The sequence below is a fragment of the Aquarana catesbeiana genome, linkage group LG01 (genome assembly GCF_042186555.1).
Source record: "Aquarana catesbeiana isolate 2022-GZ linkage group LG01, ASM4218655v1, whole genome shotgun sequence".
Taxonomy (NCBI): domain Eukaryota; kingdom Metazoa; phylum Chordata; class Amphibia; order Anura; family Ranidae; genus Aquarana; species Aquarana catesbeiana.
The window spans coordinates 559072125-559098320 of NC_133324.1; the positions used below are offsets into that span (position 1 = coordinate 559072125).

General features: G+C 42.0%; 1 protein-coding gene across 1 annotated transcript in view; it reads right to left on the reverse strand.

Moving 5' to 3' along the window:
* The window catches only part of CIB3 (calcium and integrin binding family member 3), a 186124-nt gene extending 163288 nt beyond the window's left edge, over positions 1–22836 (reverse strand). The window contains exon 1 of the mRNA XM_073596421.1: positions 22545–22836. Within this exon, the coding sequence (XP_073452522.1) occupies positions 22545–22595 (51 nt within the window). The 5' untranslated portion in view covers positions 22596–22836. The remainder of the gene's footprint in view (positions 1–22544) is intronic.
* Between the last annotated feature and the right edge of the window lie 3360 nt (positions 22837–26196).

Sequence of the window (26196 nt, forward strand, 5' to 3'; positions counted from 1 at the left end):
CGTTCAGAATACAGAGTTTCCCCTCCGATTATCATATACAGGGGGCAAAAAAGTATTTAGTCAGCCACTAGTTGTGCAAGTTCTCCCACTTAAAAAGATGAGAGGCCTCTAATTGTCATCATAGGTATACCTCAACTATGAGAGACAAAATGTGGAAACAAATCCAGACAATCACATTGTCTGATTTTTTAAAGAATTTATTTGCAAATTATGGTGGAAAATAAGTATTTGGTCACCTACAAACAAGCAAGATTTCTGGCTCTCACAGGCCTTGTTCTTCTTCTTTAAGAGGCTCCTCTGTCCTCCACTCATTACCTGTATTAATGGCACCTGTTTGAACTGGTTATCAGTATAAAAGACACCTGTCCACAACCTCAAACAGTCACACTCCAAACTCCACTATGGTGAAGACCAAAGAGCTGTCGAAAGACACCAGAAACAAAATTGTAGACCTGCACCAGGCTGGGAATCTGCAATAGGCAAGCAGCTTGGTGTGAAGAAATCAACTGTGGGAGCAATAATTAGAAAATGGAAGACATACAAAACTCCCTCAATCTGGGGCTCCACGCAAGATCTCACCCCGTGGGGTCAAAATGATCACAAGAACGGTGAGCAAAAATCCCAGAACCACAAGGGGGACCTAGTGAATGACCTGCAGAGAGCTGGGACCAACGTAACAAAGGTTACCATCAGTAACACACTACGTTGCCAGGGACTCAGATCCTGCAGTGCCAGACGTGTCCCCCTACTTAAGCCAGTACATGCCCAGGCCCATCTGAGGTTTGCTAGAGAGCATTTGGATGATCCAGAAGAGGATTGGGAGAATGTCATATGGTCAGATGAAACCAAAGTAGAACTGTTTGGTAGAAACACAACTCGTTGTGTTTGGAGGAGAGAGAATGCTGAGTTGCAACCAAAGAACACCATACCTACTGTGAAGCATGGGGGTGGCAACATCATGCTTTGGGGATGTTTCTCTGCAAAGGTAACAGGACGACTGATCCGTGTACATGAAAGAATGAATGGGGCAATGTATCGTGAGATTTTGAGTGCAAACCTCCTCCCAACAGCAAGGGCATTGAAGATGAAATGTGGCTGGGTCTTTCAGCATGACAATGATCCCAAACACACTGCCTGGGCAATGAAGGAGTGGCTTCGTAAGAAGAATTTCAAGGTCCTGGAGTGGCCTAGCCAGTCCTCAGATCTCAACCCCATAGAAAACTTTTGGAGGGAGTTGAAAGTCCGTGTTGCCCAGCGACAGCCCCAAAACCTCACTGCTCTAGAGGAGATCTGCATAGAGGAATGGGCCAACATACCAGCAACAGTGAAGACTTACAGAAAAAGTTTGACCTCTGTCATTGCCAACAAAGGATATATAACAAAGTATTGAGATGAACTTTTGATATTGACAAAATACTTATTTTCCACCATAATTTGCAAATAAATTCTTTCCAAATCAGACAATGTGATTGTCTGGATTTGTTTCCACATTTTGTCTCTCATAGATGAGGTATACCTATGATGACAATTACAGGCCTCTCTCATCTTTTTAAGTGGGAGAACTTGCACAATTGGTGGCTGACTAAATACTTTTTTTGCCCCACTGTAATGTGTAGGCCCCATTAGTGATGGCTAAATCTGTTACAAGGTACTTACAATTCTATAAATATGGTCATACACAGTTAGGACCAACTTTTAAAAATTTGGGCCTAATGTGACATTTCTAACTCCATCAAAAGATTTGTATTCCCTTTTGGCCACAGGGGAGGGGACAATGTTAACTGACAGGGTTTCCTCAGCTTTTGTATAATCGCCAAAAAACATTCTGTTTTTGGGAACATATCTGCATATTGCAAGAACCAGTTATGATATACAAATGAAACTTATTCTCATTCATATTAATCAACTTGAAATAACCTTCCACTAATTTATCACTACTGAAAATGAATGTAATGATTTGGTTAGGGCTACTATTGCTGCACCCTGTATGCTCATCTTAGCTCTTGTACTAACTTAACTAATAAAACTGCCACCTTTGTTTTTATAGATTATATTATGTGATGATAAGGTGAGCTTCCTTTAAATGCAGTGGAACAGATCTACTGTGCATAAATTGTACCAAATATAAAATAGGAATCTATTTACAATACATATCCAATCCATTACCATTACCAGTATTTAACTCATTGCATCTTCTTAAATGGCATTGTATATGTATAGTATATACTCATTTTCATGTTCCTTGTCCCCCCACCCCCATTCTGGCGGCAGTAGATGGTGTGCACAAGTTAAGGCATAACATTCTTGTAATGACTATACTCAACTTAATTGTTATGCATTTGTGTCTTAACCGCTTTAGCCCCGGAAGATTTTACCCCTTTCCTGACCAGAGCACTTTTTGCGATTCGACACTTTAACTGACAATTGCACAGCGACGTTACACCAAAACAAAATTAGTGTCCTTTTTTTCCCACCAATAGAGTTTTCTTTTGGTGGTATTTAATCACCTCCGCGGTTTTTATTTTTTGCGCTATAAACAAAAAAAGAGCGACAATTTTGAAAAAAAAGCAATATTTTTTACTTTTTGTTCTAATAAATATCCCCAAAATATATATAAAAAAACAAATTTTTTCCTCAGTCCAGGCTGATATATATTCTTCTACATATTTTTGGTTAAAAAAATCGCAACAAGCGTATATTCATTGGTTGGCGCAAAAGTTATAGTGTCTAAAAAATAGGGGATAGTTTTATGGCATTATTAATTTTCTTTTATTAGTAGTGGCGGCGAACTGCATTTTTTATCACGACTGTGACGTTATGGCGGACACATCCGACACTTTTGACACTATTTTGGGACCATTGTCAATTATACAGCGATCAGTGCTATAAAAATGCACTGATTACTGTGCAAATGACACTGGCAGGGAAGGGGTTAAACACTAGGGGGCGATCAAGGGGTTAACTTAATTGTTATGCATTTGTGTCGTAACCCGCTTTAGCCCAGGGAAGATTTTACCCCCTTCCTGACCAGAGCACTTTTTGCGATTCGGCACTTTAACTGACAATTGCACGGCCGTGCGACGTTACACCAAAACAAAATTGGTGTCCTTTTTTTCCCACAAATAGAGTTTTCTTTTGGTGGTATTTAATCACCTCTGGGGCTTTTATTTTTTGCGTTATAAACAAAAAAAGAGCGTCAATTTTGAAAAAAAAAGCAAAAAAAGCGGACACATTCGACACTTTTGACACTATTTTGGGACCATTGTCATTTATACAGCGATCAGTGCTATAAAAATGCACTGATTACTGTGTAAATTACACTGGCAGGGAAGGGGTTAAACACTAGGGGGCGATCAAGGGGTTAATTGTGTTCCTTCTCTGTGTTCTAACTGAAGGGGGGATAGGACTGTCTAGGGGAGATGACAGATCACTGCTCATACTTTGATCAGTCTCTTCTCCACTCAGAGAACCGGGATCTGTGTGTTTACACACACAGATTCCGGTGCACAGTGTATCAGGAGTGATCGCGGGAGCCCAGCGGTCATCGCGACCACCGGGCACTCGCATCGGCTCCGGGGGTGAGCAGCGGGCGAGCAGCGCGCACGCGCGTGCCCCTAGTGGCCACAGGGCAAAGTGACGTTACATAACGTCGTTTCGCCTCGCCATGCCATTCTGCCACAATAAAACTGCGGCGGCTGGTCGGCAAGTGGTTACGGTATACAAAAGAGTTTCATGTTAGTAATAGTAATTACATTTTTATACAATGCATAAAGTTGATGCCATAATTTCCAATAGCAGAATTTGAATAGCATCAAGGTGTTTGGGGTCCAGTACATATTGATACTCTTGTAGTTCATCAATTTTTATAAATTATAACGATGATAACTTACCTATAATTTCATGTTACATATCCTGTTGGGCCCATAATAGAGGCTTTCATGTTGTGAAAACCTATTTTTATCTGATAAAATCATAAACATTTAAACAGTCTAATAAACAGTACTACCTAACCAATTTTCGGATATTCAATTCAAATCAATGTCGATTCGAATCAAATTTGATTAGAATACGGCCAAAAAATGTAAATCAAATCGAAAAACCGCAATGAATTGTGAAAACAAATTATTCGAGCATAACGAATGTAACTGAATTAAATTTTGACCTGGCATATCTGGTTTTTGTAAGTCTACAATTATATGCAATATGCTAGTTAACAACTATATATCCAAGACTATCAATAGAGTACTTCTGATGTATCTATGTAGATTGTTTTGAGGCCTTCGTGCCTATGTTCTTAAACTTCAATTTTAAATGTTTATCAATAAATACATTATGTTTTATAATTGTGCGTGGTCTCCCAGCCTGAGCCTATGAAGTCCTGTTTTCTATAGGCGGGATTTAAGTTAGTTAGCCCTCATCCTTTTTGAACATTAAGTCAGGTGTGGCTTTATTAAGGCAAACCCTTTCCGTACACAAAATGTTTAACATAATGAATCCATCCAAAGTGTAACAAATTTGCACTGCACCAGTCTACATGTAATCGCTCAAGCAGCAATCACATGTCAGTGATCGGCCCTGGACGTAGGCAGTCTGTGTCCAGGGCCAATTACCTGCATGTTATTGCTGCATGTGCAATAACCTGCAAACTAGTGCAATTAGCTGTGAGAGCTGGCAACTTTCAATTGCTTTCAACGGGGCTGCCTGCTCACAGATAATTGCACGCAAACCCGCTGGGGCTTTCGCATGTAATTTCCAGCAGGGTGGGACAGAATTAAAGTAGGCAGGGCTGACAAAATGTGCTTTGACGTTCAGAGCCAAAAGTGTTGTCATGTGAAAGAGGAAGGTAGGAGCACACTATATCTCAGGCACATCAACAGTTATTTTTCTGTACTTACAGCATATTTACAGTAATAAAATATGGGGAATGTGTAGAGATGCACAAAATATGTTTTTTTTAAATTGTGCCTTGAGTTTTGCATTGACTGTATATGTACTATATGATCTGTGGGTGGAGTAGGACAGTAGAGATAAAACAAATTTAAAACACTGTGACTTAAGCCAACATAGACAGATTAAAATTCAACCAGTTCAGCAGGAACCAACCAAATTTCGATCCATCTATGGCCAGGCTGGTTGTATTGAAATCGAGCTATCGATCAACTTCAGTACAAGCAGCCTATCATTTTCTTTTCGTGTGATCTCTGCTGGCGGCTGTAGCCACCAGCAGAGATCATTACATTTTTAAGGTGGGGAAATTTCCCACTGTAATGCCCCATACACACGGTCGGATTTTCCGATGGAAAATGTCCGATCGGAGCGTGTTGTCGGAAATTCCGACCGTGTGTGGGCTCCATCGGACATTTTCCTTTGGATTTTCCGACACACAAAGTTGGACAGCAGGAGATAAAATTTTCCGACAACAAAATCCGATCGCGTCAATTCCGACCGTGTGTGGCCTGTTCCGACGCACAAAGTGCCACGCATGCTCAGAAGAAATTTCGAGACGGGACAGCTCATTCTGGTAAACTTAGCGTTCACAATGGATATAGCACTTTCGTCACGCTGCAATGTTAAAAATGGTTTAATACAGCGCACTCTCTTCTTCTTTATAATGTGACAAGAATTAAGTAGTTTTGCTGCTCATATTCACACACACTTCTCACAAAGTTTTATTTGTGTTTTTTTATTGGGATTCCCTGAATATATTGTTATTAGTTGTCACATCTGACAGTTTTAACTTTTTTTTTTTTTTTTTGGATTTTAAGCCTTTTTTTTTCTTTAATGTTTGGATTTTTTCAAAGGCTGATCTTTGTTCAATGTTATTTTTATTTTTACTCCAGAATATTTGTGTGTGTGTTTTATGTGTCAAGTTACCCCAACACCATTGATATCTTTTATTATTTAATCTCAAGGAGATTGTTTGGTGTTGGTGTCCCTTGTTCATTTCACATTGTATATTTGAAATGTACCTGAATCCTCACAAACAAACTGTCCTTTTTGAAGTAAAACACATAGGAGAGTATAATTCAAAACAAAAATCCTTTATTAAGGGCTCAGAACCAAACAAAGAGGAAGGCAACACTGGATCAACAGGAGAAATTAGCGAAGCCTGGGACCCCCAGGGCAGACATCAATTCTTCAACATCAAAATTGGTGGCCTGAGTCCATATGTAAGGGAGGACAGTCTGGTCCAGAATTCGCAGAGATCCAGATAGCAGCAGATGACTTCTGTGTCCCCAGGCTGTGGTACCACAAGAGGCTGCATTTTTTGGCCGACCAGACTGAACCCAGGCCAATCACTGTCTGGTCTTCCTTCCACGCTTCCTTCCGGGCTGTGGCTGTGCAGTTGGAGATGTGGCAGGAGGAGGAGTAGGACCTGGAGGAGGACTGGGAGGACCTGGAGGAGAGGGAGGACGAGGAGGAGGACCTGCAGGAGGAGGAGGAGGACCATCGCAAAGGTGTGTCTGAGCTGTCATTTGGCCCCTCATACCTTTGTTAAGAGCCTCCAATATGAGCGCCTCACACATGGCTTGTTGGCCCTCCTCCATCCTCTGCATTTTATATGCAATGACGGCAGCAATGTCCTCCTCCACGGTCTGTCGTGCTCCCAGGACCTCTGTAGCCCTCCAAAAGAGTCCTCCAGTAGCCTCCTCTAGGGCACTCCTCCTACTGTCACTTTCTCTTTTCAGGGGGGGTGGAGGGACCTGCAGATCAGCCAGCCGGCTCGGGCCGGCCACCTCCTGGCTGAGACTTCCCTGTGTATGAAAAAGGGACATGGTTTTAGTTGTTGCTTCATCAATCCCAATCCTAAATTAGTACTCCCAACTAACATCTAGTTAACATCATTGATTGGACAAGCAGAAATATTTAGAGGAATGCTATACCTGGCTCAATCTGGGCTCCTCCACATGTGGCCTGGAAGGCCCAGGTTGGGCATCAGAAGCCTCAGCCGGGGGGGGAAGGAAGCGTGGAAGGAAGACTGGAGAGGGATGGCCTGGGTTCAGTCTGGCCTGCCAGAAAATGTAGCCTGTCGTAGTACAACATCCTGGGGACATAGATGTCATCTGCTGCTCCGGATCTCTGTGAATCCAGGACTTTCTTGCGCTCCCTTAGATATGTGCTCCTCAGGCAACCAATTATTATCTTTAAATAGGTGAAGTCTGCCGTGGGGATCACCTGCTTCACAATTTCACACAATTGCTCCAGTGCTGCCTTCCTCTTTGCTTGGTTCTTGAAATGGGGGTGTTTAATCTCCCACAGACAGGGCAGCTCCCTTAGCATCTCCACGAATACTGACATGAAGTCATTATCTTTCATTAAGATATCCATGTTCACTGCAAGACACAACACAAGACAAAGCCTAATGTCAGACAAAACTCTCCTAATCTTGTTACAATATAGGCCTCAATCTAGAAGCAGTATAGGCACAAGTTTGTCTCTTACCTTCGTTCTTACGATCGGCGCGTCCAATGCTCCTTCCTCCGCTCACAGATCGTACGTAATACGCACGCGTGTTACGCTTTATACACACTGCGCATGCGTGTAACTCCGCCCACCCCTGACGTTCTTTCTATTCTATTCCCCGCCCCTTTTCATTCGGCGCAGTGGGGGAAGAGCACATGGCGGAGTCACAGCAGGTGCGTGCTAATTGCAGGAATGAGGAGGAGGAAAGCCCGGATCCGGACACGTCCCGATCCAGAAGGAGACGTTTTAAGGCCACAAATATGTCCTTTGGGGAGATGTTGGAGATGGTCAACATCATGAGGAAGTCCGACTAAGTATGGGCCTTACCCCAACCCCAATATACGAAAGGCCAAGATCATGGCAAAAGTGGTCAGGAGTCTTCTGAGGAATTTCGGGGTCCGAAGATCGAAAGATCAGCTCCGGAAGCGGTTGAGAGAGCCAGAGCAGTACCGAAAGATCCAAGGAGTGCTGCAAAAAAGTAAGTAGTTGTGCTGTGTTCCTATTCTTTCTGTCTTTATTCCCTTCGTTCTGCTCCATATGCTTTTATTAATTGTAACGTTTAAAAGGGCAACTTTAATGTTCATGGGCCCATTATTCGTTCGTATCAAACATTTTTCTTTCGGCCTCTAAAACACCATTGTTTAGGCCATATGCATTTTCCCACATTTTTTTGGGGCCTACTTGGATGCCAAATATTTGTTTGTGTAGATGGGTTTGTTACTAGAATGAAATGCAAACTAGATTGTGTGTAAGGAGAGGACACTGAGCAGCTGTTTTCACATCTGGACACTGGAGCACTAGTGTGGGACCCCAGAACACCATTTTTATTAGGGGGGCCACACAGGTGCTCCAGTGTATAATATAGGGGGGTCTCCATCTGTGAAGTTTCTACAAAACAGGTAAAGTATTGCAGCTTGACAAAGGGCAATAAAAAAAAATAGACAATTGTACCCCACTTCCAAGCAATGTTTCCATTTTCTAGTTCTGCCATCAAATATCTGTGTGCTAATTATACCATTTTTGTTTTACATAGGGGAGAAAAGACTCGGAGGACACCCCTCATCCGAGGAGACCACAGACCCCCCACCTATGGAAGAAGGTGAAATACCCCCAAACGAAGAAGAGCAGGAGGAAGAAGAAGATGTGGTGGAGATTGGCACCACAACAGGTGAGTGTCTGTGACCACAGACTCAGGTAAGAGATGGATGGTGGCAGATTTTTGATACCTGTTTTTGTTTTCTTTATCTCTTTTTAGGTGATCGTGATGTGAGGGATCCAGAACGTTTTACATCAGAAAGTGCCCAGATCCTGATCGGGGAGATCATGGGGTGTAATCTCGAATTGCACAACATACAGCAAAAAATCAATGATGTTATTAAAAAAAATAATAACATCATTGATGTTTTGGGGCGAATTTAAAACCCCACAAAATATATTTTTGGGATTGTGGTCCAGTCTTTTAAATCTTTTTTCAATGTTTTGAAAAGCCAAATTTGGAGGATGCACACAGTGTGCCAACATGTGCTATCTGCCATCACGGGAGATCAATGGACGCGTTTTGGGGGTGCAACCCCTTCCTCAATTATAAAGTAGCGTTGAGGAAGGGCTTGCTCCCCCAAAACACGTCCCTTGATCCCCCCTGATGGCAGATAGCACATGTTGACATTCGTAAATTTGTGTGCATCTTCCAAATTTTGCTTTTCCAGGGGTGATTTCCCCCCATCTGAATGCTATATCAAACCCAGTTCCTAAATACTGATGTCTGATATAGCCTTCAGGTTTTACCTAATGTGAACTTTGTAAGTTCAAGTTTTTTGTCTTTCTTGTTGGTTTTACACAGGCCTGTTTTATCTGAAATGGACATTTCGATTTTTGATAATGCTACTGCAAAAATTGTTATACAACAAACATGTTGGTTTGTTTTAAAAACCTTTGATAAATGCACATGTGATTGTGCAGGTATAAAAAAGTGGCTTACTCAAGAATGTGTGGATTATTGTCTCAACACTACAACACTTTTGGGGTGATGTAATTGCTGTTTTATGCAAAAATGGGGGTTATTTCCTAAGGGCAAATCCTCTTTGCACTACAAGTGCAGTTTCAGTGCAGTTGCAAGTGCACTTGTAGTGAAATGTGTTTTTGCATTTAGGAAATAACAGCCAACAGTGCTTTGTATAAGGTTACACAATCACGCCATTTTCTGCACTCAAAACATTTATGTCAGGGTCCGCTAAAACAAACACAAGCAGTAAATGTCCACAAAGAATTTCTTTTTTTTTTTATTATAAAAAGGCTTCACATATTGTCTGGCATATTGATAGCCCCCCTACCCGCAAAGAACTCCAGGTAGCGTAACCGGACATCACGGGCACTCAGGGAGGGCAAGCCAGGACGGCCACTTTTAAGCGCCGTCAGTGTGGTTCGATGTAGGATTCCGGCCTCAGGCCCAACTGAGCCAGCATAGTTGGCCGAATGTTTCCTTAAAAAGTTATGGAGAACACAGCACGCCAGTATAATATGGTTCAGTTTATACTCCGCCATATGGATGGGTGTCAGAAATAGTCGGAACCGGCTGGCCAGGATTCCAAATGTGTTCTCCACCACTCTTCGGGCTCTGGCCAGCCGGTAATTAAAAACCCTCTGTTCTGGGGTGAGGGTCCTCATTGGGAATGGCCGCATCAGGTGGTCCCCCAGCGCAAACGCTTCATCAGCAACGAACACGAATGGGAGTCCTTCCACATTGTCCTCTGGAGCTGGCAAGTCCAAGCTGCCATTCTGGAGATGCCTGTAGAACTCCGTCTGGGCGATGACTCCACCATCAGACATCCGGCCATTCTTCCACACGTCCACATACAAGAAGTCGTAATTAGCCGACACCACCGCCAACATCACTATACTATTAAACCCCTTGTAATTATAATAGTACGACCCCGAGTTGGGTGGTGGGACGATGTGGACGTGTTTCCCATCAATTGCCCCTCCGCAGTTAGGAAAGTCCCACCGCTGGGCAAAGTGGGAGGCCACAGTCTGCCATTCCTGTGGCGTGGAAGGAAACTGTTGAGGAAAAAACAATAAACATTATTATTTTTACTCTGAAACATGGCAAGCAGATTATACACAAACATTATGGGGCAACCTCCAGATAGCATTTATTAAGGGGAATTTAACAACGCCAAAGTGTAAGGTACACCTATCATATTCCCCCCCCCCCCCCTCATGGGCCATTTGTAACATTATAGGGGGTGTGTGGAAATCTTGGACAGGTAACCCTCTTCACTTCATTGAGAGATGAATGCCTAAATACAGGGTATTACTTGGAACAGCCCCTCCTTAGTTACACTATTGGCAGCCCACTGGACAGGTAAGAAGTGTCATAATACAAAGATATAAATACATACTGTACACATTTGAGGACATTTGGACATTCTGCTATTACCTGTCAAGATAATAATAGGATACAAAAACTTTAAACAGTACCATTTGAAAGTATACAGGCAGGCCCTTGCACTACATGCTTTGGGGAATTCATCCATAAATCTGACCAGTAAAGAGGTGGGTATAGTGTGTATGGGTTTGGCAAACTCAGCAGATAGATGATTGAGGATAGATAGAGAATTGGGATCAGCTGACTTAGCAGTTGGGGGGAGGGAGGGTTACTAAAAATTATTTGGGGACACCACAAAAAAAAAGCCTCTGGCACTCTGCCTGAATTTAAATCAAAAATAACATTTCCAAACATTTTAGGGGGTGTTTGGGGTAAAGCACTACTATGGAGCAGATAAAATACATTGTTAAGTGACTACATGAGGTGAATATAGGCCAGGAGACACCATGCTGGGGAGGTTAGTGAAGGGCAAATATGTATGAAGGACCTAAAATAATAATTACATAAAAATCCAGCATGCATGAGAACAAAGGGGACATTCACAGCATATTCCAATCATGGTAATTAGGGAATGAGGAAAGAAATACAAGATATTATCAAACATTCAATACAATAAAGTGTGATATAAAAGGATAAAAATCTTACCTTCATATACTCCTTCTGCAGGACCTGGATGATGGCAGAACAGGTCTCTGGGATAATGATCCCCAGAGCCTGGGGGGAGATGCCTGTCGAGAACTTCAAGTCCTGCAGACTTCTCCCTGTGGCCAAATACCGCAAGGTAGCGACCAACCTCTGCTCCGGAGTGATGGCTTGCCTCATGCAGGTATCCTGCCTGCTAATATAGGGGGTCAGCGAAGCCAACAAACGGTGAAACACGGGTTCCGTCATCCTGAGAAAGTTCCTGAAATCATCAGGATTATTCTCACGGATCTCACGGAGCAAAGGCATATGAGAGAACTGGTCACGCTGAAGCAACCAATTCTTGGTCCATGAACTCCTCCCCACCCTGTTCATGGACTGGACTTGTGTCAAGGTCAGGACCCCAAAACCAAGCCCCCGCACAGCACGAACTCTACGAGGAGTACGCATACGAAACATGGCTAGAAAACGGTCGGCTGCTCAGAACGAAGTAACAGAACGCACTGAAGAACAGCAAGGCCTGTGAAGAGCGACCTGAAAAACAGTAACGAACGAACAAGAATACAATGACTACCTAAAGTCACGCGGAACTTGCTTGCACGCACTGAAGAGCAGATACAAACCCACAAACACAAACTGAACGGCAGAAAACGATCTGAAAGCCACGAGTCTGAAAAAGCGCGAATCGTCTCTCACCAAACTTTTACTAACATGAGATTAGCAAAAGGAGCCCAAAGGGTGCCGCGCTTGGTTCTGAACCGGCCTTTTCTAGTCTCGTCGTACGTGGTGTACGTGACCGCGTGGTTGGCGATCGGAAATTCCGACAACTTTGTGCGACCGTGTGTAGACAAAACAAGTTTGAGCCAACATCCGTCGGAAAAAATCCTAGGATTTTGTTGTCGGAATGTCCGAACAAAGTCCGACCGTGTGTACGCCCTATAAGAATACAATAGCACAATGGCAGGGATTCAAGCTATTTCCTTTCCTTCAATCCATGGTTGAAGGAAAGAAAATGCATAATGCATGGCCTGCCTTACACTAAAAGCCTTTATTTTCCACTCCAACATGTTTTGATCACCATAACATAGAGTTGGTAAGGAAAGTACACTGATATGATCACATCATCACACCTAAAGCAGAAACTAATGCTCACCAATGTGACATGTCAGTCCAATAAGTGATATACATGGCCACAAATAAAAACTGTTCTTGCAAAAAGAAACAAAAAATTCTCTAGATTGTGTGTGTTTTTAGGGCTTCAGCTTCAAGTCAATTTTTTTTTATACACAGCAAATATTTAAAATTGAGTGACAAAAAAATGCAACATTTATACAAAAACAATCTCGCAGCAAATCAAATAATCTGAAAGGCTGAGGCCACTCACTTTGAATGGCAGTCAGTTTAACAGATTAAATATTTTGCCATATGGCATTTAGAGAAGAGAAACTAAGATTTTCAAGCAACTTGGACAAAATAATTTCAAATTGGAAGCAATTATTTTCTGTATTCACGTGTAAACTTAACAATACTAAAAGTAACATGCAACTTACTGGCTCTTTCATCTTTTGATTAGATTTTCTAGCACTGCAGTCTCACAAATGAAGAAATTTCCATGCACCTTGTACATGTACTGTCAAAGAAAATTGGCTTTCCCTTTTTTTTTGTTAACCCTGACCATAATGTACATATTGTTGAGTATATTTTAGAATGGCCTTTTAACCACTTGCCGACCGCCTCACGCTGATCTACGTCAGCAGAATGGCACGGGCAGGCAGAATCACGTACCCATACGTGATCTGCCTCCCGCAGGTGGTGGGTCCGATCGGACCCCCCCCCCCGGTGCCAGAGGCGGTCGGCTCGAGTTCACGGGCGATGAGAGGTGAGGGGGAGGCCATCCATTGTTGGCCACCCCCTCCCGATCGCTCCTGGCGAATGAAAATCCTTCCTGTGTCTCTGTAATGTAAACAGAGGCACAGGAAGTGATATCATCCCTCCTCAAGCCGGTCTTTTTGATCCGGCGCCGAGGAGAGAAGACATCCAAGTAAGTGCACCAACACTATACTGTCAGTAGAACACGCCAGGCACACTTGTCAACCCCCTTCACCCCCCAATCACCCCCCGATCACCCCCCTGTACCCCATGTCACACTGACACCAATAGCAGTTTTTTTTTTTTTTGCTTTGGTGTCAGTTTGTGACAGTTATAAGTGTTAGGGCAGTTAGGTTAGCCCCCTTTAGGTCTGGGGTACCCCCCTTTAGGTCCAGGGTACCCCCCTAACCCCCCTAATAAAAGTTAACCCCTTGATCACCCCCCGTCGCCAGTGTCGCTAAGCGATCGTTTTTCTGATCGCTGTATTAGTGACACAGGTGACGCTAGTTAGGGAGGTAAGTATATAGGTTCGCTGTCAGTGTTTTATAGCGACAGGGACCCCCATATACTACCTACTAAAGGTTTTAACCCCCTGATTGCCCCCTAGTTAACCCTTTCACCAGCGATCACCGTATAAGTGTTACGGGTGACGCTGGTTATTTAGTTTGTTTTTTATAGTTTTTTATAGTTTATTATAGTTTATTATAGTTTTAGGGCACCCGCCGTTTATTACCTTATAAAGGTTTAACCCCCTAATTGCCCGGCGGTGATATAAGTTATGTTTTTAGGATCAGACAAGGCCTGCATCGCCCCAGGCAGCGTCAGGTTAGCGCCAGTGCCGCTAAAACCCACGCACGCAGCATACACCTCCCTTAGTGCTATAGTATCTGAACGGATCGATATCTGATCCGATCAGATCTATACTCCCCAGCAGTTTAGGGTTCCCATAAACGCAGTGTTAGCGGGATCAGCCCAGATACCTGCTAGCACCTGCGTTTTGCTCCTCGGCCCAGCCCAGCCCACCCAAGTGCAGTATCGATCGATCACTGACACTTACAAAACACTAGCACACATAACTGCAGCGTTCGCAGAGTCAGGCCTGATCCCTGCGATCGCTAACAGTTTTTTGGTAGTGTTTTGAATCAGTCGCTAACAGTCAGGAGATTTTTTGCCGGTGAGTCTCACTAGTGTACCTCTAAATTTAGAGCCCAAAATGGCAAATCGAAGGTACACTAGTGAAGAGGCCTACACGTTTCTGAGCATGACAGATAGTGAAGAGGAAGTCACTCATCTGTCAGATTCAGGCTCAGAATACGATCCTGTAGAGGACAGCGGCTCCATGACAAATAGCTCTGACGACGGAGTTGCGGTCCCTGCTAAGGTCAGGCGTACCAGACCCCAAACTTCTTCTGTCCTTGAAGTGCAAGAACCGCAGGGCTCTCGTATGGAGCAGAGAAGTACTAGTGCCGCTATTCCTTCTGGTGAACTGGCAAGCACCAGCTGCCTAGTACACCCTGGTCGTACATCCAGCACTGCAGTAACACTTGGTGACGTGGCGAGTCCCATAAGTGCAGTTCAAGCTGGCGAGGTGGCAAGCACAAGTAGTGTCCCGCTGCCACCAAGAAGACGAACACAGGCCCGTCGTGCCCATAGTGCCCTTCCTGCTGCATTTGCCAATCTGAATTGGGAACCCACCACTTCTGCAGCACCCGTACTTCCCCCTTTCACTGGCCAACCCGGAATTCAGGTGGAAACAATTGACTTTACGCCACTGGATTTTTATTCGCTGTTTTTCACCAAAGATCTCTATAGATCTATTGTGGACCAAAGCAATTTGTACGCTGGTCAACACATCGCCACTATTCCCGAGTCCTCCCTTGCCAGAGATTGGAGACCAATTACGGTTTCCGAATTTAAGACCTTTCTGGGCCTTTCCCTCCTCATGGGCATAACTAAAAAGAGTGAGTTGCGGTCATATTGGTCCACTGACCCAATTCACCATATGCCCGTTTTCTCTGCCTCCATGACCAGGGCACGATACGAGCAGATTTTGCGGTTCATGCACTTCAACGACAATGAACTCTGTCGTCCTCGTGGAGACCGTGGATACGATCGGCTCTACAAAATTCGGCCCCTCGTAAACCACTTCAACCAGCGTTTTGCAGACTTGTTTACTCCCCATCAAGTTGTCTGCGTTGATGAGTCCCTGATTAAATTTTCTGGCCGCTTGTCATTCAAACAGTACCTTCCCAGCAAGCGTGCCAGATACGGGGTCAAGATGTATAAGCTCTGTGACAGGGCCACAGGCTATACATGTAGATTTATGGTTTACGAGGGCAAATGTTTTCGTTCTTACCTCCCTTCATGCAGACACGATGACCCAAATTACTACGGCGACTGGTGTTGTGGAGAAACCCCTCTGTGTCCACGAATATAACCAAAATATGGGAGGGGTGGACTTCAACGACCAGTTGTTGGTGCCGTACCTAGTTGCCCGTAAGGCCAGATGCTGGTACAAAAAAGTGTCTGTTTATTTATTTCAATTGGCTTTGCTCAATGCTCATGTGCTATACAGAGCTTCAGGACGGACTGGATCCTTCCTTAAATTCCAGGAAGAGATCGTCAGATCCCTTCTGTTTCCAGACGGTGCTCCACCTCACCTTCCCCAACCAAATGCAGTAAGCCGGCTGCATGAGAGGCATTTTCCTTATGTCCTCCAGAGTACCCCTACCCAACGAGCCCCCCAAAAAAGATGTCGTGTCTGCAGCAAGAGCGGATTTAGGCGTGACACCCGGTATTGTTGTCCCTCCTGTCCTGACAATCCTGGTCTATGCATTGGTGAATGTTTTGAACGCTACCATACACTAGTTGAGTATTAGCGTAGGGTACAGCACTGCACAGACTAGGACACACTTTCACAGGGTCTCCCAAGATGCCATCGCATTTTGAGAGACCCAAACCTGGTACCAGTTAAAAAAGTTAAAGTTACTAAAAAAAGTGTAAAAAAAATAAAAAAAAAATTTAAAAAAATAAATAAAAATACAAAAAAAATATAAAATAAAAAAAACAAAAATAGTTGTTTTATTGTTCTCTCTCAATTGTTCTGCATTCTATACTGCAATGTTTTATTGTTATGTTTTTATCATGTTTGCTTTATAGGTATGCAATTTTTTTATACTTTGTTTTTTTATTGTTAACCACTTTTTTGTTTTCAGGTACGCCATTCATCTGCAGAGCGGATTTATTTATCTTGACAGCAACAGCGTTTGCTCCCACGATACATAAAGCCGTGACTCCATCGCTGTCGGAGGTGATTTAACCACCACAGTTACATACTTCAGCATATATGCCGAAGCGTGGGGGCAGCAGTGGGTGGAGGAGCAATTTGCTCCTGCCTTTTGCGGGAGGATGCCCCCATGCTTCGGCATATATATATTTTAGGTAGGCACAGGTTACGTTAAATGTTTTATTTTTTACTATGTTTTTTTTTGGATTTGCTTTGCAGGTATGGTAAGTATTACTGTTATACTGTAATGTTACTTTGTTTTTTTGTTAACCATCATTTGCTTAGCAGGTACGCCATTCAGTTGCAGGGCGGATTTACTTATCTTGACAGCAACAGCGTTTGCTTCCACAATACATAAAGCCGAGACTCCAGCGCTGTCGGAGGTGATTTCACCACCACAGTTACATACTTCAGCATATATGCCGAAGCGTGGGGGCAGCAGTGGGCGGAGGAGCGATTTGCTCCTAACTTTTGCGGGAGGATGCCCCCGTGCTACGGCATATATATACGGTGCATGTATGCCCATCATTAGAAGTGGGTGGATGAAGGGAGGTATTCTAATGGTGGGCATACCCACCGATCAATATCTTTTTTTCGTTCAGCCCACAGGCTGCATGAAAAAAAAGTTTACAATATATGCCCAACAAGGACCAGCAACGTACTGGTATGTTGCTGGACTTTGAGTGGTTATACCAGAATGATGCCTGCAGGTTTAGGTATCATCTTGGTATCATTCTTTTCAGCCAGCGGTCGGCTTTCATGTAAAAGCAATCCTAGCGGCTAATTAGCCTCTAGACTGCTTTTACAAGCAGTGGAAGGGAATGCCCCCCCACCGTCTTCCATGTTTTTCTCTGGCTCTCCTGTCCCAACAGGGAACCTGAGAATGCAGCCGGTGATTCGGCCAGCTGACCATAGAGCTGATCAGAGACCAGAATGGCTCCAAACATCTCTATGGCCTAAGAAACCGGAAGCTACGAGCATTTCATGACTTAGATTTCGCCAGATGTAAACAGCGCCATTGGGAAATTGGGAAAGCATTTTATCACACCGATCTTGGTGTGGTCAGATGCTTTGAGGGCAGAGGAGAGATCTAGGGTCTAATAGACCCCAATTTTTTCAAAAAAGAGTACCTGTCACTACCTATTGTTATCATAGGGGATATTTACATTCCCTGAGATAACAATAAAAATGATTAAAAAAAAATAAAAATGAAAGGAACAGTTTAAAAATAAGATAAAAAATCAAAAAAATAATAAAGAAAAAAAAAAAAGCACCCCTGCCCCCCCCTGCTCTTGCGCAAAGGCGAACGCAAGCGTCGGTCTGGCGTCAAATGTAAACAGCAATTGCACCATGCATGTGAGGTATCACCGTGAAGGTCAGATCGAGTGCAGTAATTTTAGCAGTAGACCTCCTCTGTAAATCTAAAGTGGTAACCTGTAAAGGCTTTTAAAGGCTTTTAAAAATGTATTTAGTTTGTCGCCACTGCATGTTTGTGCGCAATTTTAAAGCATGTCATGTTTGGTATCCATGTACTCAGCCTAAGATCATCTTTTTTATTTCATCAAACATTTGGGCAATATAGTGTGTTTTAGTGCATTAAAATTTAAAAAAGTGTGTTTTTTCCCCAAAAAATGCGTTTGAAAAATCGCTGCGCAAATACTGTGTGAAAAAAAAATGAAACATCCACCATTTTAATCTGTAGGGCATTTGCTTTAAAAAAATATATAATGTTTGGGGGTTCAAAGTAATTTTATTGCAAAAAAAAATAATTTTTTCATGTAAACAAAAAGTGTCAGAAAGGGCTTTGTCTTCAAGTGGTTAGAAGAGTGGGTGATGTGTGACATAAGCTTCTAAATGTTGTGCATAAAATGCCAGGACAGTTTAAACCCCCCCCAAATGACCCCATTTTGGAAAGTAGACACCCCAAGCTATTTGCTGAGAGGCATGTCGAGTCCATGGAATATTTTATACTGTGACACAAGTTGCGGCAAAAAGACAAATTTTTTTTTTTTTTTTTTGCACAAAGTTGTCACTAAATGATATATCGCTCAAACATGCCATGGGAATATGTGAAATTACACCCCAAAATAAATTCTGTTGCTTCTCCTGAGTACGGGGATACCATATGTGTGAGACTTTTTGGGAGCCTAGCCGCGTACGGGACCCCGAAAACCAAGCACCGCCTTCAGGCTTTCTAAGGGCGTAAATTTTTTATTTCACTCTTCACTGCCTATCACAGTTTCGGAGGCCATGGTATGCCCAGATGGCACAACCCCCCCAAATGACCCCATTTTGGAAAATAGACACCCAAAGATATTTGCTGAGAGGTATAGTGAGTATTTTGCAGACCTCACTTTTTGTCACAAACTTTTGAAAATTGAAAAAAGAAAAAAAAAAACATTTTTCTTGTCTTTCTTCATTTTCAAAAACAAATGAGAGCTGCAAAATACTCACCATGCCTCTCAGCAAATAGCTTGGGGTGTCTACTTTCCAAAATGGGGTCATATTGGGGGGTTTTGTGCTATCTTGGCATTTTATGGCCTTCGAAACTGTGATAGGTAGTGAGGAGTGAAATCAAAAATTTACGCCCTTAGAAATCCTGAAGGCGGTGATTGGATTTCGGGGCCCCGTATGAAGCTAGGCTCCCAAAAAGTGCCACACATGTGGTATGCCCGTACTCAGGAGAAGCAGCAGAATGTATTTTGGGGTGTAATTCCACATATGCCATTGGCATATGTGGAATTTATCATTTAGTGATAACTTTGTGCAAAAAAAAAAAAAATTGTCACTTTAAAATATTCCATGGACTCAACATGTCTCTCAGCAAATAGCTTGGGGTGTCTACTTTCCAAAATGGGGTCATTTGGGGGGGTTTTGTGCCATCTGGGCATTTTATGGCCTTCAAAACTGTGATAGGTAGTGAGGAGTGAAATCACAACTTTACGCCCTTAGAAATCCTGAAGGCGGTGCTTGGTTTTTGGGGCCACGTACGCGGCTAGGCTCCCAAAAAGTCCCACACATGTGGTATCCCCGTACTCAGGAGAATCAGCAGAATGTATTTTGGGGTGCAATTCCACATATGCCCATGGCCTGTATGAGCAATATATTATTTAGTGACAACTTTGTGCAAAAAAAAAATAAAAAATTTGTCACTTTCCCGCAACTTGTGTCAAAAAATAAAATATTCCATGGACTCAACATGCCTCTCAGCAAATAGCTTGGGGTGTCTACTTTCCAAAATGGGGTCATTTGGGGGGGTTTGTGCCATCTTGGCATTTTATGGCCTTCAAAACTGTGATAGGTAGTGAGGAGTGAAATCAAAAATGTATGCCCTTAGAAATCCTGAAGGCGGTGCTTGGTTTTCGGGGCCCCGTACGCGGCTAGGCTCCCAAAAAGTCCCACACGTGTGGTATCCCCATACTCAGGAGAAGCAGCTAAATGTATTTTGGGGTGCAATTCCACATATGCCCATGGCCTGTGTGAGCAATATATCATTTAGTGACAACTTTGTGCTAAAAAAAAAAAAAATTGTCACTTTCCCGCAACTTGTGTCAAAAAATAAAATATTCCATGGACTCAACATGCCTCTCGGCAAATAGCTTGGGGTGTGCAATTCCACATATGCCAATGGCCTGTGTGAGCAATATATCATTTAGTGACAACTTTTTGTAAATTTTTTTTTTTTTGTCATTATTCAATCACTTGGGACAAAAAAAATAAATATTCAATGGGCTCAACATGCCTCTCAGCAATTTCCTTGGGATGTCTACTTTCCAAAATGGGGTCATTTGGGGGGGTTTTGTACTGCCCTGCCATTTTAGTACCTCAAGAAATGACATAGGCAGTCATAAACTAAAAGCTGTGTAAATTCCAGAAAATGTACCTTAGTTTGTAGACGCTATAACTTTTGCGCAAACCAATAAATATACGCTTATTGACATTTTTTTTACCAAAGACATGTGGCCGAATACATTTTGGCCTAAATGTATGACTAAAATTGAGTTTATTGGATTTATTTTATAACAAAAAGTAGAAAATATAATTTTTTTCAAAATTTTCGGTCTTTTTCCATTTATAGCGCAAAAAATACAAACGGCAGAGGTGATCAAATACTATCAAAAGAAAGCTCTATTTGTGGCAAGAAAAGGACGCAAATTTTGTTTGGGTACAGCATTGCATGACCGCGCAATTAGCAGTTAAAGCAACGCAGTGCCAAATTGTAAAAAGTGCTCTGGTCAGGAAGGGGGTAAATCCTTCCGGGGCTGAAGTGGTTAATTAATAAGCAAAATAACTAATAAATATGTTAGTTGAGATTGGTAGAGCTTTATTCTGAGAGTCCTGGATTCACATTTTTGTTGGTCAGCCCTAACAGGCTAACAAATGTAAATATTCTCTAAAATAAGTTCAGCATTAGTTGATCTCCTTTAAACGAATAAAAATCAGTAATGTTTAACTGTTATGTTTTTAAACATATGGGCGTCGATTTACTAAAGGCAAAAAGGCTGTTCACTTTGCAAGGGAATTTTCTCTTAGCTTAGTGAAGTTGGTGAATATTCACCTTTCAAATGATTCAAAGGGTTGTTGAGTATATTTTAGAATGGCCTTTTAATTATTAATCGCAATTAACGAATAAGTATATTAGTTGAATTGGTAGAGCTTTATTCTGGGAGTCCTGGATTAAAATTTTTGTTGGTCAGCCCTTACAGGCTAATGTATCAAAACATAACCTATGGCTAGCTTTCAAATGTAAATATTCTCTAAACTAAGTTCAGCATTAGTTTATCTCTTTTAAACAAATAAAAATCAGTAATGTTAAACTGTTATTTTTTTAAACACATAGGCGTTGATTTACTAAAGGCAAATAGTCTGTTCACTTTGCAAGGGAATCTTCTCTTAGTGAAGTTGGTGAAAATTCAACTTTCAAAGGATACCTAATCATATGCTAGGAACATTTAAAAAAAATACCATATTTTTGTTTGCACATGATTGAATGATGGAAGTCAGCGGGGCATCACCTCATTCACTAACCCAAGGGAAAATTCCCTTGCAAAGAGAAAAGCCTATTTGACTTTCGTAAATCAACTCCTCGGTATACAGCAGATTTAGTTGAAAAGTCAAAATGTAAACATTTGAATATCCTTAAATATAATCTCTTGGACTAAAGTCTCAAAGAAAGTAATAAGTGAACTAAATAGAGATATTGGATTGTCCCCATGGTCTTTATCTGATGGCAGTATATGAGGCTTTTCTCTCACATCAGAATATTTATGGGTTTTTGTGCAGCACTATATTTTACATCTTTATGAACAAATTTAATTTGGAGTATTTGCATGTGAGGTGGAGAAACTAAGGTAGTTAAGTGTCATACTATTAAAGATAATTACAAATCTGCAAAATAAACCTAGAATTTTTTTTTTTATTATTTTCGCTGCACAGTTTACCTTTGATATGTGACCAAAGTCAAACAGTCCAAAATGCTCACTGAAAATTAAGTATAAATGCAATGGCTTCAGATTAAAATTCAAGCTTGAAATGTGATAAGAAGTACCTACATTTGCTAACTATTAGAATGTAGGTTCAGTGATTCAAGTTTTTAAAAGTTTGAACTTTATATAGGTTTCTAAACAGAAAGAAGACGTTAGTGAAAAACTTTTATCGGAGACATACATTAGTTACCTAGTGTCTAATTTACAGTATTTTAACTGTAAATGATTGCATGTAAGTAATATTTATGAACATAAATATCAAAATGAGCTTGAACTAATTCTAAGTTTGAGGATTATCTTTTAAAACAAAAAAGGCAGATAAGTATTGGATAATAACATAAATGCATTAGAAATAACATATACTATTTTAAATTATGTGAACACCAAATAACACTACAACACTACAACTTACTTGGTATGTATCGAGCTGCTCAGGAGTAAAAATAGTTTGCTTGTTTCCCATGCTTATACCTGCTTACTAATTCTAGTGCCCCTGACATGCTTTTGTTTCTGAGCTTTTATACTAAGTCTGAATATTAGGATATTAAAGGCTGCAGGAACAGCAGGGTCAGGCACAGTGGAGGATCGAATGTCACTGTCCCATTCTTCCTGCATTTCAGATTCATAATAGGAGCATTTCATCAAATCTTTGATCTGGATAAAGAAGTCTGGCACATACGGCTTCCATCCAGCATCATTCATGAGCATATAAATAAGCTGCTATAATTACACCTCTTGTTTCATGTCCAACTTATACTCATATTACATCATTTAGCATGTCTATTGCTAAGTAAGTTCATTCTTTCTAGCGGTTTAGTATTGCTTCGAAAGTAAACACAGGATTGGTGAATGGTCACTCACTAATAAGAGTTTAAAAAAATTATTTTATTTGCATTTCAGCATTTTCAAAAGGTTTGTTATGTTGTCTAATAGTTACATAGTTACTTAGTTACATAGTCAGGTTGAAAAAAGTCCATCTAGTTCAACCCAAAAAAAAAAAATTACAATCCCATATACACAATCCTTCACTCACCGTTGATCCAGAGGAAGGCGAAAATGCCCAGCAAAGCAGGATCAAATTTGCTACAGCAGGGGAAGAAATTCCTTCCTTCCTGATACCCCCGAGAGGCAATAGGATTTTCCCAACTTTATCTATAAGAGCACTTTCACACTGGGGCAGGGGGGTGTCGGCGGTAAAGCACAGCTATTTTTAGCAGTGGTTTACCATCGTTTTAGTGGCACTTTTCAGCTGCTAGCGGGGCGCTTTTAACCCCTGCTAGTGGCTGAAAAAGGGTTAATAGCGCCCCCAATGTGCAGCTGCCGAGGCGCTTTGCGGGAGTTTCGGCAGCGCTGGCCATTGATTTCAATGGCAGGGGCGTTTTAGGAGCGGTACATTGCCACTCCCACAACGCCCCAAAGATGCTGCTTGCAGGACTTTTTTTCCCGTCCTACAAGCGCACCGCTCCAGTGTGAAAGCACTTACAGGCACTATTTTTAGCCCTTTAGCGTCTGAAAAATGCCTCAGTGTGAAAGTAGCCTAATAGTCAGTACCCAGTAATATTATGTACATTTAGGAAAGAATCCAGGCCTTTTTTAAAACAGTCTACTGAGCTTGCCAGATAATATGAATCTATTGTCTCATTGAAGTAGCTCAACCCTAGATAAAATTATATTAAACACAAAAATGTATTGCAACTGCATTAGGTTTCTTTTTTTTTAAGCTTTTTTCTTTTATTCTCACCTGGAGATCTGGCCAGTAAGTCTGTTATTTTTTAACTTCCTCTTACAGACCATACTGTCCAGACAAAGTAGCAGTTAGAGGGTTTAAACAAACAATGTATCCCTAGGAGGGGTGCTTACAATTAGGGATGAGCCGAACACCCCCCCCAGTTTGGTTCGCAGCAGAACATGCGAACAGGCAAAAAATTTGTTCGAATTTGCGAACACCGTTAAAGTCTATGGGACATGAACATGAATAATCAAAAGTGCTAATTTTAAAGGCTTATATGCAAGTTATTGTCATAAAAAGTGTTTGGGGACCTGGGTCCTGTCCCAGGGGACATGTATCAATGCAAAAAAAAAGTTTTAAAAATGGCTGTTTTTTCGGGAGCAGTGATTTTAATAATGCTTAAAGTGAAACAATAAAAGTGAAATATTCCTTTAAATTTTTGTACCTGGGGGGTGTCTATAGTATGCCTGTAAAGTGGCGCATGTTTCCCTTGTTTAGAACAGTCCGAGAGCAAAATGACATTTCTAAAGGAAAAAAAAGTCATTTAAAAGTACTCGCGTCTATAATGAATTGTCGGCAATACACATAAAAGTCATGGAAAAAAACGGCATGGGATTTCCCCACGGTCGCGCTAAAATAAAATGATAAAAGTGAAAACAAAGCTAAAACAAGAAAACTAATGCAAGCATATGTGCTATGTGCTAGTGATGTGAAGGTTAGATTGAGTGAGGTGAAACATATTCAGATAAACAGCGCGTACAAAGATGAATGAAATTCAAAATAAATATTAAATATGATAATCATGCGTGATAAAATTAGTGAATAAAAAGTCCCAATAACATTGCAGGAGAAACTTCAATAGGCAAGTGCTACAATTAGCACTGTGATGAAAGAAAAGTCCCTTAATCCAATGGAGACCGGAACACCCAAAGTGAAATAATAGGGAAGAGGACACCGACGCCGTGTAGGAAGATGCCGGACGAGAACACTGGAGGAAGAACCAGAAGAACCAGAAGAAGAAGAAGATGGAGAAAGAAACTGAAGGAAAATAGAGGATAGAAGAAAGAAGAAAGAAGAAGCATTTAAATAAAGGAATTGTCAAAAACTGTCTCTTGTCATTTTTAACATTTTTGACAGTTACTTTTGTACCCCCTTACCATTTCACACAGGGGGGAGGGCCGGGATCTGGGGGTCCCCTTGTTAAAGGGGGCTTCCAGATTCCGATAAGCTCCCTGCCCGCAAACCCCCACAACCACCGGCCAGGGTTGTGGGGATGAGGCCCTTGTCCTCATCAACATGGGGACAAGGTGTTTTGTTGAGGGCATGTGGCCTGGTACGGTTCGGGGGGGGGCGCTCCCTCATCCCCCCCCTCTTTTCCTGCGGCCTGCCAGGTTGCGTGCTCGGATAAGGGTCTGGTATGGATTTTTTGGGGGGGGCCCCACGCCGTTTTTTTTTTTCAATCTTCGGCGCGGGGTTCCCCTTAAAATCCATACCAGACCTGCAGGGTCTGGTATAGATTTTGAGGGGGACCCCACGCCATTTTTTTTTTTTAATTTTGGCTGGGGTTCCCCTTAATATCCATACCAGACCTGAAGGGCCTGGTGTGGAATTTAGGGGGACCCCCCAGGTCATTTTTTTTTTTAATTTTGGTTCGGGGTTCCCCTGGGGGGAATTCCCATGCCGTTTTTTATCAATGAACTTTTATGTGTATTGTCGGACCGGCAATTCATTACTAGCCGCGAGTGGTTTAAATTACTTTTTTTCCTTTGAAATGTAATTTTTCTGTCAGACTGTTCTAAACACGGGAAACATGCGCCCCTTTACAGGCATATTATAGACACCCCCCAGGTACGATATTTAAAGGGATATTACACTTTATTGTTTCACTTTAAGCATTATTAAAATCAATGCTCCCAAAAAAACTGGCGTTTTTAAAACTTTTTTTTGCATTGATCCATTTCCCCTGGGGCAGGACCCAGGTCCCCAAACACTTTTTATGACAATAACTTGCATATAAGCCTTTAAAATTAGCACTTTTGATTTCTCCCATAGACTTTTAAAGGATGTTCCGCGGCATTCGAATTTGCCGCGAACACCCCAAATTGTTCGCTATTCTGAGAACTTGCGAACAGCCGATGTTCGAGTCGAACATGAGTTGGACTCGAACTTGAAGCTCATCCCTACTCTTCAGTTTGTGCTTGTGGGTTTGTATCTGCTTTTCAGAGCATGTAGATAGTTCGTATCTGTTTTTTCAGTGTGTTCTTGTCCGCTCGTTTCTGATTTTCAGCTCGCTCTTCACAGGCCTTGCTGTTCTTCAGTGCATTTTGTTCATGCG